The sequence below is a fragment of the Prionailurus bengalensis genome, chromosome B2, assembly GCF_016509475.1.
Source record: "Prionailurus bengalensis isolate Pbe53 chromosome B2, Fcat_Pben_1.1_paternal_pri, whole genome shotgun sequence".
NCBI lineage: Eukaryota > Metazoa > Chordata > Mammalia > Carnivora > Felidae > Prionailurus > Prionailurus bengalensis.
This window is the reverse complement of record NC_057349.1, coordinates 26597439-26611337: the sequence shown is the minus strand read 5'-3', so window position 1 is coordinate 26611337 and position 13899 is coordinate 26597439. Positions and strand designations below refer to the sequence as shown.

At 36.8% G+C, this 13899-nt stretch overlaps 1 protein-coding gene across 3 annotated transcripts in view; it reads right to left on the bottom strand.

The window, feature by feature from the left end:
* GMDS (GDP-mannose 4,6-dehydratase) overlaps nt 1–13899 on the bottom strand; it is a 629590-nt gene that overhangs the window by 455451 nt on the left and 160240 nt on the right. For all 3 annotated transcript variants that reach the window (XM_043590959.1, XM_043590960.1, XM_043590961.1), the window contains exons 3-4: nt 13090–13177; nt 11140–11249 (exon numbers count right to left, since the gene is read on the bottom strand). In XM_043590959.1, the coding sequence (XP_043446894.1) occupies nt 11140–11249; nt 13090–13177 (198 nt within the window). The remainder of the gene's footprint in view (nt 1–11139; nt 11250–13089; nt 13178–13899) is intronic.

The window sequence follows — 13899 nt, the reverse complement described above, 5'->3', positions numbered from 1 at the left end:
GTGAGTTCGAGCCCTGCGTCAGACGCTGTGCTGACAACTCGAGCCTGGAGCCTGTTTTGGATTCCGTGTCTCCCTCTCTCTCTGCCCCTCCTCGGCTTGCACTCTGTCTCTCTCTCCCTCAAAATAAATAATCATGAAAAAAAAAAAAACAAAACCTAACACAACTAAAGTGTATGGGGGTGGGAGTAGAAAGGAGATTCAGGAAAAGGTTTTACCCTGATTTACCAAACAAAATGAAAAGCTCACACTGACTGCCTTGCCTCTGACAATCTGCCATTTAGAATAACTGCATCACTGCTACTAACACAATATTTGTCATCTGGAGAACATTTCATTTTAATCAACAAATTATGTATAATTATACATAAGTTGAGCTCATTGTTTAAAATTCAACATTTTTTAAAGGAATTTTTGGTCTAAGTTTTTCTAATGACAAACAACATTGTTTAAGAAGCCTAACCAAGCCTTTATGGATATTTACCTGTAAAGAAAGCAAATTTAAATTCATCGCGGATGATTTTTTATTAACATCCATAAACGATGTACACATTGTATGAATTTTACTAAAAACAGTAGCGTAGACATTTTTCAAAAAATTGAAATCTAAATTACAGCAATTTTCTCACAATTTACTTCTTTTTGGCACTTGTAAGGTATCCAATACCTAATAACTTAAATAGAAATAAAAATGATTTTAAGCATTACATTTTTTTAAACACAAAAGGTTTCATTTTATTTTACTATACCAATTTTAAGGATCTACATTTAACAAAGAGAATTTTATAAACTCCACTTGTATTAAAAGGATATAGTAGGAATTATATTTGATACCAGGCCATAGGAGGTGCTTAGAAGAATGATTAAGTTTAAATTCTTAAATTTACACACAAGTGTTTTGTGGGGTTTTTTGAGGATCGGGATGACAGATACATCTAACTGTGATATTAAATTATTATCTATGTCTACATCTTAATTTATACAAATTACACATTTCAATCTAATTGGAAATCCAAAGTTTTCATCATTAAAAATCCAAAACAAAAAGTTTCACTCAGAGTACCTACACTATTTACTATTTGTGCTTATAAATATATCTAGAAATTGATATTAAGATAAACATTTACCTATTTGCATTAATTTTAGTTTAATTATTGCAAAGCTAAAATAATACTCTGGATTTTATTTAATAATAAGTGGATTAAGAGTGCAAAACCCAACAAACATACCTTTGTGTGGTCTACTAATTATAAGCAAGATTCCAAACGTTATTAGCTGTTATCAAAATTACAATACCACCTAGATCTAATAAAACAGAACAATCTGTTTGAACAGGGAGAGGAGAACTTTCATAGAGTGTTCTCTCTCATATAAATTCTTAATGGACTATAAAGGACTTTTTAAGTGGTTTTAGATTTGAATTCAATTGCTCAAATCTGTAACAGGCTTCCAGAAAGAATTTGAGCCAGATGACACACAGAGGCCCACAAGCATTATAAAGTCCTGCTCTACCCTCATGAATATAAGATAAAAAATGCTAAACTTCCTTCTAAGAACCATAGGAAGTGATTAGCCATATTCACATTAGAGGAGTTTATACACTGTAAGCTTAAACATTAAATTATAAAATGAAAAGGTTTTATACTACAATTTCCTTGTAACAAACTAAAGTGGTTACCAAATTATTAAATATCATGGGGACTGTGCCCACATGGGTGATGATCAACAGAATCAATCAGAAAGAAATGGAGCTATGGAACAAAAACATACAAAATGCAACTTTACTTAAAAGTAGAGATTTGTATCACGCAAGCCAACTATCTACACAGAGTAAGAGCATCCAGTAGTTGCTCCATTCATCTTGCTCACTTCACTTGTAAGGGAGCTAATTTTTCCAGAAACAGACACACCACTGAAGGCATGGATATTAGGTCTAATTGCAAACACACCTTATTAATACTCAGATTCTCAAAGTTGTATTCATTGCTCTTTAAAGGTAAAGCCTTCTGCCCATAAGGTACCTTCATAATCGTTAACAATTAGGGTGACTTTATGTTGCTGTGAGCACACAAAAGAATTACATATAAAAAGGGAATTCCACATGAAAATGAAAGAACTAGCTTTTTTTTTTTTATGTTTATTTTTGAAAGACAGAGACAGAGTGCAAGCAAGGTGGGACGGGGGAGGAGGTACCAAGAGAGAAGGAGACACAGAATCTGAAGCAGGCTCCAGGCTCTGAGTTTTCAGCACAGAGCCGATGTGGGGCTCAAACTTCTGAACTGCGAGATCATGACCTGAGCCAAAGTCGGACACTCAACCAGCTGAGCCACCCAGGTGCCCCAAGAACTTATTTTAAACCTCACAAAATATATAAGCTTATATTAATTTATTTATCTGCTAAACAAAAGAAGTTATCTTCAGAGACCAAATAAGGAGTTATAATTTGTATATACTAATATATGGACAAAAATATATTTGTAGTATTAAAATGGAAATATTTATTTTTAAATCTTATAGAATAGGTTAATTGATAATAGTCATATAACTGACTTGGCTTTTTCTTTTTTTAAAAAAGTACCCAAATAGGAACAATTTATTCATTTTGGCTATCAAGCTATTGATACTTCTGATTCCATAAGTAGCAAATATTATTCGCATCCTATAGCTTTTAGGGAAACTTATTTACACACTAGCACAGTACAGGCACTTGACATAAAAACTATTATTGAATTACCTTAGCCAAAAAGATTGTGCTTATTCCTGATGATTTAGTACTGTAGATTTCTATTTTCCTTATATACTAATTTTATATTAATATCAATTATGTGCTACCATTACATCTTGTATTGTTGTATTAGGGGATCTTCTTCACTATGCAAACACTACTCATATGGTATCAATTACAACCAGTTTCCTCCATTAAGGAAAAAACAATGCTTTTCATTCAAACCTATTGCATCAAAACTTCATTTCACTGTATTAAAATGGTTGGAACAAGAAGAGAGGTAAAACTTCAAACATCAGAGTCTTACATTATCATCCCCCGATATTTCAGTGATGCCTTTCCAACCTCAGTCTTCTTAGATCAGTTGTATGACAAGAAAATCAAGTGGTGTCAGTTCTGGGTTCCAGCCTAGATAGTAGACCCTGCTGCTCATCAAATGGAAGTTCCAAGTGGTGTTTTGTAAAAAAAGGGCTTAAGCTGGCTCATCGCTAAGATCTCTTCCACCTCAAAATACTATGGCTCACATCATAAAAATCAAAGGGCCCAAAACATCATTTTCCCCTTTATAATAGGACATAACAAGTTAACGTTTCAGAGGCAGGAACTACAGGCATTTGAATGAGGAAAACATTCTTGCATATAATTTCAAACAGCTGCTGTGGCAAAGGGCAGGCCTCCATCACTGGCGGATGAAACAATGAATGGCATGTAGATTCCCTGTGTTACCTTCATGCATTCGATTCCCTGAATAATTTGCCTCATGTTAGCCTAAAGTATGACAAACAGCAAACTGGGATTGGAGGTTGAGGGGAGCAGAATAGCGAATTTGCAATTCCCTCCCCCCTCCTTTGTTCCTACTAAATTCATTTGTTAGCCCTCCCCCTCAGGATGGACTGTGCCACCATTCCCAGGAGTTGCTATTGTAAACAGCATAGTCAGGAGGGCCTTGAGGAGTTGATGTTTGAGTAAAGGTTGGGAGTAGTTAAGGGAATAAGCAGGTGGATATCTAGGACAGAGTATCAACAATCAAAAGCAAGCATAAAGGACTATAGATAGAAGCATGTCGAAAGCACCCACAACTGAAGGAAGGTGCTCATTTTATAGATGACTAAATGGAGGCTTAAAAGCACTGAGCACTCTATCAAAGTCACATACCTTTGATAGGGGCATGTAACATGGCCAGGATCTAAAGCCAGAAAAAACACCAAGGCCCAGGGTCTAGAGTGGGCCTGGATCTAAAGTTTTAGAGTATGTCCTAGGAATTCTATGTGCATCCCTGATTTAAGAACTCTTGCCTATAGTGTCCCATGAAAACCTTCCTCCCTTCTGCCCCATGACATGATCATCTGCAGGTTTCCCCCACTATCCAAAAGTAGACAGTTCTAGGAAAACTTTGATAAGCCAAAATGGCATGAAAGCAAGGAACAATTACCATTAATTTATATGGAATAATTTTTGAGCATTCCCAGACCCAAAAAATAACCTCTCTTAGGCTTTCCTGATACCTTAAGACACATCCTGCTTAACAGGTGCACAAAATAAGTCTAGATAAAGCACAGATGCTCACAAACACTGCTCAAAGCTATGGTGTCTTGATGCTGAGATGCTGAATGTAATTCCTGGGGAAGAAGTCTGATGTGCCACTCTCACTGCTCAGGGTGCAGGCTGCCTCTACAACACCTCATTACAAAACAAACACTGAACCTGATTTTTTGCTATTGACCAATTATTTTCATAAAAGTGAAAATTCTCTTCATATTTATTTTAGTGATAACAGGTACTAATTCAGGTCTTTTGTAAAAGCAAAGTGGTATAATGTGATCTTTTTTGAAAGATAACACTAAGAATGTTTTGCATCTGTAAGCCTCCTCCTGATCCTGCTGGCATAGGGCTTGATAAAAGGCAGCAACCAGACCACATGTTAGATAGCTGCATTCACACAACTTGATTTAATGAAATCTAGCATGCAATTGTGTGGGACATGGAGCTAGACTCTCATCCACATACAAGGATGTTCTCATATTTCCTGTCCTAACAGCAAGCTATACCCCACATTTTCCTGCTCTACTCACCCCTCCCTGAGGGCTCCCCAAGATAACCCCCACCCCCCCCCCCCAAAAAAAAAGAAAGAATGAATGAGCAGGGACACAGAAGAACAGTCCTCTCTGCTGTTTGCTCTGGGTTTTAATAGGCCACCCCCTACCCTTGCTATGATTACACAGCACAGGGCCATGTTGTTGCAATTTTATTTTGTTCTATAACTGAGTTAGTCAGGCAGTAACCAGATGTTCAACCTAGGCACCTGCCTTTTCCTACCATAAGCAATTCTCCAATGCATCAAGTCACCCACCCCCTTCCCCTCAATGAGAGAAGCCACAAGAGGTTTAGGCTTCCTGGAGATAAATATGAGGGTCAGCTCTCCAGCTATAAATTTCAACTCCTAGAACAAGCCAGGAAAAAGCCACTGGAGATGACAGTCTTTAACTCAGGTAATTAAACAGCTCAGTCCCCTTCCCAAGGGCCACTCGTCTAATTCCCATGCCTTTTTCTTTTTTTTTCCTTTTTTTTTTTTTTTTTTTTTTTTTTAAATTCCCAGCTTCATTCTCTGGCCTGGTGTTTCTCTCATCTCTTCCCAATTCTAACTTGGTGCGGGGCACTATGCTAGCTCCTTGGCTCACGATCAGCTCTGCTTCTTGTCTAACTTCCTGGGCTGGAAGTTCCCACCATGAGGACAACTTATACTCAGCTCCTTTGTGCTTCCATGTTCACAATTTGCTGACTGGTCCCACACAACCAGACAAGGAATCCCACTCCTGCTCACTTGGTCATGCTCTAGTTTACCTTCTGGTAAAAAGACAGCCTCCTAACTTTCATGAAACAAAATAAATGTCATTAAAGAGTTAGAAAATTAATGAAAACTATGGAGTTATTCAATTTGAAAAAGATAAAGACTTAATAATGGTCTGCAACACTGAGAAGGGATTTGAAAATCCTTCTCAAAACTGAAGGAAAAAGAGTAAACGACTTTCTGTCTCCACTGAAGACACAGGGGGAAAAGAGTAAGCTTAAGAAGAAACTTAGGTATGTGGGGAAAGAAAAAAATTATGGTGAGAACTACTTTACATTACATTTATTACTGCAGAGAAAATCATTTTCTTGCATGGTCCTTAAAATAAATTATAGAATACAGAGATCTGAGTTCCAATCCTGGATTGGCCAGTAAACTAGCTGTGACTTTGAGTAGCTTCATTTATAAAATGAAAAGCATATGAAATCATTTTTTATTTATTTTTTTTATTTTAGAGAGAAAGAGAGAGAGAGTGAGAGCATGCGTGCATACAAAGGGGGACGAAGGACAGGAGAAGAGGGAGAGGGAGAAGGAGAGAGGGTGGGGGAATAAGAGTGAGAGAGAGAGGGAGAGACACTCTTAAGCAGGCTCCACATTCAGCACAGAGAACCCACAACCCTGGGATCATGACCTGAGCCAAAATCAAGAGTCAGACACACTCAACTGACTGAGCTATGCAGAGGTCCCCATATGAAATCATTTCTAAAGTTTCTTTTAGCTGTAATATTCCATGACTGTATAATTTTCATTTCTTTGAAAAAAAATAAAGGCAACTCCAACAGGACACTGTGAGACAAAAAAGACTAATGCTGGACTAGATTTATTATAGAAAGATCACATCCAACACTATAGCTTCAAGAATGGCATGAGAGTACCAAACAAGTTGGAGGAATGGTGGAAAAATCCAAAATCACAATAGTAATGAACATTGGACAGGTAAGAAATTTAAGACAGAAATTACTGAAAAACTATTATTTACACAGTTTTAAGAAAAGAACAATAAAGCAGGCTCTTGAAACATGTTCTCCATCAAAATGGGCTGGACTAAATATTGGATAATTCGTTCCTACTTGGATGATGTCATCATGCTAGGTTTAACTACTTTTAATAACTAGTACATTTCCGTCATCTCTCACTTTCTCCCACATAAGATCAAATCAGCCTCTCAATGACCCACACTTCATGAGTCATAATTTTTCTGTTTATGATTCAGAAAAATGTCTTCAGTCAGTATTTCCCAGACTGTTGTGGGTTTATTCCAAGAACCAATTTCATCTTCATTGGTTTCCTACAGGAAACCAGACCAACTTCCTATTATTTTATTTTCCTTACTTTTAGCATACCATAGCCCACAGCAAATTAACTGGAAGTGAGAGTGATAGAAGACTTTATCCTGCACAAAGAGAAGCCAACACAAACAATGCCCAGTCTAGAAGTCACGGATTCAAAAGAAAATACAAAATGTGCTAATATTAGAATTGTCCTTCTTAAAAGCTCCAAACCAAATAATAAAAATGTATTTTAATTAACCTTATTGCAAGCATTTCACAGTCAGAAAGAACTTTTGTTTAAAAACTATTGTCTAAGAATACAATAAATCCTACAAAGTTAACACTGAGAATTCACTTCAAATATAAATACATATATATTTCCCACCCTAACCCCTAACAAGCTGCTAAAAGAACAGGCAGACAACTGAAGCCCAATGCAAAGAGCCTTGGAGTGGTTGAGGAACTGAGCAACATCTCCCTAATAACAGGGCAGTCTGTCATCCCCAGCTACCATCACACCAGCCCCTGACCCACACCCATTCCTTCTATGACTGATAATCAATCGGACATTAGCTCACAGCAGAAATAGTAACGTGGAACACGGATTTTTAACGGACATCCTAACAGCGGTTTGTATTCATACTATTCCCCTAAAATACTAGTTATTTCTCATGGACTACATACTTCTCAGAAAAAGATTTGTGAATGTGAAGAATTTTGATATAAATGTATATGAGATTCTCCTTAGACTCTCCATTCTCACCATTCATGATCGTAGGTATAGTTTTAGGCTTTAAAAGCACACACATTCACTACCTGTCAAGGAACAGGACTATTTTATACCAAATTCAAAAAGCTGGTACATTAAAAAAAGAAGGCCTAAAAAGAATGCATTTAAGACACATATCAAGAATAGATAAACCAAAAAACCCGAAACATTAGAGCAATGGCTCTCAAAGTGAAATTCCCAGACCAGAATCAGCATTATCAACATGTCCTAAAAACATAAGTTCATGAATCAGAAATTCTGGGGAAGCACCCTGCAACCTGCAGCTGATGCTAAAGTGAGCCTTATCTATCAGATATGCTCTCTTCCTTACACCAGGAAATTTCTAGAAAAGAATCCACTCAATTTACATTTCCCTTATAACCCCTCAACTTCTAAACCCTCTGTGCTAGCTAACTCTTCTATCATATTGCTAGAATGCTCTTTTTAGAAGTATCTAGCAATGCCGATATCCCCTCTTGCTTGAAATAGCCTGATTTTTACTTCTGTGACACAATTCCACCCTCCTGCATGTCAATCTCCCACTTTCCTGTTATCAGTGACTATTCTTCCTCTTCTCATTCTAAATACACTCCTGTCCCCTAGGTTCAATCTTCAGGCCTCTACTCTTCTTTTTCTATCTGCTGTCTTGCATTGCAAGAATTCCCAGAGCTTAATTTACATTTGTTGTACCCCTAGTCTCTCTCACAACATATTTGAAACTACCTCATGACTTGTTTCACCTGAATGTCCTTCAAGTACTGCCAGTACCCTGGAATCAAACACGGTGAAGGAACTTCTCATTTACCCTGTCTGATTCCAACAGTCCCGCCTTGAATGCCTGCTCTGGTATTGGTACCAGCAGTTGTCTGGTCCCCTCGGGCACTGGAACCTTGTTTTCCCTCTTCCCTGGCTCCCATATCTTATCAGTAGAGAGGTCTGTCCTACCAGGCATCCTGTATCATCTACTTCATTCCTGCCGTCTTCATCTGACAGCTTCCTATCTCTTCTGAAGCCCTACCACTAGACTTACCTGTAAACCTCATCTCTAAATCTATTTTCCCCATTGTCAAAAATATCCAGAGGTGGGGCACCTGGGTGGCTCAGTTGGTTAACCACCAGACTTCAGCTCAGGTCATGACCTCACAGTATGTGGGTTTGAGCCCCATGTCGGGCTCTGTGCTGACAGCTCAGAGCCTGGAGCCTGCTTCAGATTCTGTGTCTCCCTCTCTCTCTCTCAGCCCCTTCTTAGCTCACACTCTTTCTCTCTCTCTCAAAAATAAATAAAAATTAAAAAAAAATTTTTTAAATATGCAGAGGCTACTGAAAGGTAGCCCAACTATCTACAGAGCCTTATGTCCCATTTTTCAACAAATTTTTCGCTCAATCTGGAATGCTTATCATGTTAAAAATGTGTCCCAAGTTTTCTCACTTCTGACTCTTAGACTTACATTACTGCCTCCATTTCAACTGCCAGTTCCCACTATGTCTGCAAATTTCCTCCCTAAATCTTCTCCTTGAATCTCTTCAGACTGAAGTTCTCTCTCACCCTTCTCTAAAGACTCTAAGATACTAGTGCCAGCCTCTGTCACTTGCCACAAATCACCTCTACAAAAGTTTAGACCCTCCGTGACAGAAGTATCCTCTATTCCACCATGCATGCAAATATTTGTTAAAGGGCTAAATTATCTGACAAAGCAAGATTCATATTCAATTAGACACCATTTCTGCCAATTAACTGGCCTTTAGGTGAAGCCGGCAAAACACAATGAAAACAGATAAACTTCACATACATAGCAACTTTGAATGAAACAACTCAGTCTCCTACACTTTCTACACTTACAGTACAACCACTCCAGAATAATAACCACACAGTAACAGGCTCACTCAAGTAAGAAAAGTACAACTAACTTTTTGAACTTTTTGGAAAAAGAAGCCTGATCCATTTAATTCTAAAGTGACAGGGGAAGACTTTCTATAAATAAATTTCCATAAAATTTCCTTTAGCTTCCCACCATGCCAGTTTATAGCCCCAGGGGTGAGAAACTATCTAGAATCACAAAGTAAAGTTCTTAATCTAAAGGAAGTTGATTAACAGAGGATTCATTCCAAAACATTCTATTTTGCCTGGAAGATACTCTCATTTTGGTGAGGAAGGCCAAAAAGCAGCTAGATAAATTACAATGTGGAAGATGGACTGATTGTTCCAGTTAGGGATAAATAGTCTTCATTCCTGGAGTGATAAAGAGAGCCACTATGTCTCTATAGAAAAGACAGGTGATAATCTCTCCAGGCATAGTATGCATAAGATACCCTTTCAAAATGAGAAAATACATTCAGAATCATTTAGAAAACCAGCTCTGCTCTAACTGAAAAACCTTGATAATTTTCACAGCCCAAAGCTTAATGCTGGATATAGGACAGTATCATCAGAGATTAAGAAAGGAAAAACATTTTTTTCCTAGACAGCACAGATAAGAAGCATCTTTACTAATATGTAGCTATCTGTCAAGGTTAATATTTGAGAGAAAAATGTACATTATGAGAATTTATACACTATTTTTAAATTTGATATCAATTATAAGACTGGGCCTACCATTATGTTTCTCTCACTATGTTCACACCTGTTTCATTTTATTTAGAAACTTATAATTTGTCCCTTAAACTAACTGAGACATATAGCTTCCACTGTGCCAGAGTTGGGGATATAAAGGAATACAATTCTGAAATAAGACTGCTGAATTCATTCATTGAACAGAAAAAATCAGTGATAGATTCTCTGATTTGGGGGGAGAGAGGGACTGTTTTAACTTAGAGTTATTTGCTTTTATTTCTAAGCTCCACTATCCTGATTGAATAAATATCTAAATAGAATTCATATCATTCCTGGCTTCAGATTTCGCTCACTCAAGTGAATATAACAAAAACTTGAATTAAGGAGATTAGTGGAGCCCTAGGAATGGGCTACTCAGGTTTACTGCAATTTTTTCCAGAAAGAAAAACTAAAGAGAGGTAGGTAGACTACCGGAGAATCTGAATTAAGGGAAAAAAAAATCAACATTAGCTGTATCATACTAAGGAGACAAGAGGCTTTTCTTCCCATGATTTTTACTACTTACAATAAAAAGTTAATTCAGTTAATTTTAACATATTATTTAACTCAAAAATATTACTTTCTCAGCCAATAATATAACCACTACCAAAAATTAATATTAAAATAGAAGTTTTATTGAGTTACATTTTTCAATAGTTTAACAAAACACTTCATTCACAATGTGATTTGAAATGGCAGAGAACAGACTACAAGATCAATCCAAAATAAAGGAATACTGCTATTTTAATGTTAGCAGTAAGATTTTATATCATTCAATAACAGAATACACTTCTAAAAAGTATTAGTATTTCTATCAGATTCATTAATTAAACTTGAAGACTAGGAGCAGCGCCTGTATTATTGTATTAAGAAACAACAGACAAAATACAGAACAACTCAAGAACACAGCAAAGAAATGTGACTGTGAAAATGGCTTACTTTAACATGACTCTGGGCTCCAAGGTTGTAGATCTCCGTAGGCTTTACTTCATTAATGATCTTCACAAGGCAGGTACTGTCAGTGAGATCACCATAGTGCAACTTCATGTCTTTAGAATTCAAAAACATACCATCAGATAGAAGAAAACAACAAGAGCCCAATTTTTAAAAATATCAAAATGGAAATGTATATTCTAAATGTCTGAAAACCAGACTGGTTTTGGAGTAGCAGAGAATAACTCTCATCTTTAAAGAACCTAAAGAGTAGAAAGCTATTCACATGTGTTGCCTATGTCTAAAGAGGATTTTTAAAAACTCAAAAGAACGTTTTAAAAAAATCATATCAAGGGGCACCTGGGTGGCTCAGTTGGTTAAGTGTCCAACTCCATTCCAACTCAGGTCATGACCTCACAGTTTGTGAGATCAAGCCCCACATCAGGCTCTATATGGACAGCAAGGAGACTGCTTGGGATTCTCTCTCTCCCATTCTCTCTGTCCATCCCCCACTTCTGTGTTCTCTCTCTCTCGCTCTCGCTCTCTCATACACACAAAATAAACATTTAAAAAATAAAAGATTAATCAATTAATTAAAAAATAAAAGTCATATCAAGACAGAAGGCAGATATTATACAATTAATGAATCTTATGGTTCCCAGATAGTTGTAAGGTATGTTACATAAGAGTGATATTCAGATAAAGAAAATCTCACACTAATGTATATATTCTCTAAGGAACTCTGTAATACACTGGGTAATAGTGAATCAGATGCTTTTACCTGGTGATTTTTAAGTACTTCACAAACATGAATCCTTAAGCCATCCATGAAATGAGTGATGTAGTGACATAATTGATTAAAGAACAACTGGCCTATTCTAACCCTAAGTCTCAGTAGATCCGTACACTGACTTCATTACTATAAGAATTTGACACATTGTAGATGGGCAATTTGCTAGCTTGATATTTACATTATTTGTACATAATACTAATCTATGTTTAGATCCAATGGCAGTGCCATTCTTCACTTTGCACAAAAATGATCATAATTTTCAAGGAGGATACACTAAAAATAACTAAATATAAAGGTGAAAAGCCTTTAGTGGAGACAACTAGATCATCTTCCTGATGATGTCACTACTTGTACAAGTAACCCAAAACTCCAAGTATTCGATGCTCTGAAATGAATACAAAATGACTTATGCTTTACAAACTGACGGAATCATCCCTGCCAGCTGGAAAAACTGGACAAGCAGAGCTGGCTGAACTTGGAGTTTAAAAACCCAGTGTCCTGGTCCTAGCTCTGTCTTTTACATGGTGTATGACCTCAAATAAAGTTACAACCTCCCTCTGCCTCCATTTCCTTATCTGTAAAATGGTTTCACTCACAAGTTTAGGAGCTGCTGTAAAGAGCAAATGAGAAAACTCTGTGACTGTGCTATGTAGACTATATGGCTACATTCAGGCAATTTTAATAACAAAAAAACATGCAACTGCAATGATCTGCAAAGCAATTAAATATAGTTTTGATTGCCATTTGTTTTTGGACCTGTCTTCACAAATTATTTTAAAAATTAAATACATGTACAAAGATTACTTGGCTTGATTACATTAGACCAAACATAAAAAGTAAAGGAGTGTTCTGAGAATATGGACCTGATCTTACTTGAGGGGATAAGGACACCTGGAGAAGGGCAATCAAAGGCATGTCTACTCTTGGTTCCTTGAGCAGTATCACCTGACCAATATCCTGTAGCAGACTAACCAAGATGACACTGTGGCCCAGGGGCAGCAAGCAATGGAAGAGTTTTCAAAGCATGCAGATAGAATTCAACACAGGCAATTCACCGGTAAATAATTGCAACTTGATGGGCTTTGAGAAAAATGACATCTGAAAATACCTTATCATAATACAGGAAGTTATAGAAAGAAATTTTAGTAAAGAAAATGACTTACTTCCTTCAATATGAGCCTGGGGGTTCTTATACAGATGTTCAATTCGACCTGTATTGAATGAACTGGATCGCCGCACAATTCCATGGACCTTCGTTTTTTATAGTGTGGAAAGAAAAGAAATTATAAACATGTAATGATGATTAACAAGCACCTCAAAAGTTCTTTTGTTAATGCTTACCTTGTGAGAAAATAACTATTATTTATAAACATTATTATTTTTTAATAAACATTATTTTTAATTTGTTAGAAATAGTTCCACTGCTTACTTTCTCCCCAACCACTGCCCACCAGCCACCAGCATGGTGCCTCCATCTCTCTGTGGTGTTTTCACTGGCAATCTCAACAAAAGTAATTAGATAATTATGCGACTTCACAGCAAATGCTTACTTACTGATACTCAAATGTCTCCTTTTCCAAACACACACACACTTAGAACCCTCCTGCTGACAAAAATATCTCTTGAGTTTGAAACTGAAGACAGACCATGCGAGGCCATATCGGTAAAACTGCCTTGCAGCCTCTTTAACACAAAGCATGAGGCCACGAGGCTCTGATGCCACCATGTCCTTCCAATGTCCTCATTATAAATAAATATATGGGTGCACTAATATAATCTGGCAGCAACTCCTATAATGCAGCTTTGTGGAAAAGAACTAAACAGCACAGATTAGGAATAAGACTTATATACTACTAGATTTAACACATGAAGCAAATTCAAATAAAAAAAGGATTTTTTACTTTTTAATTTTTATCTTTGACTTAACCATAATAAGTGTGACAGTGGGATAAAGTCCTTGGAACAAGAATGCA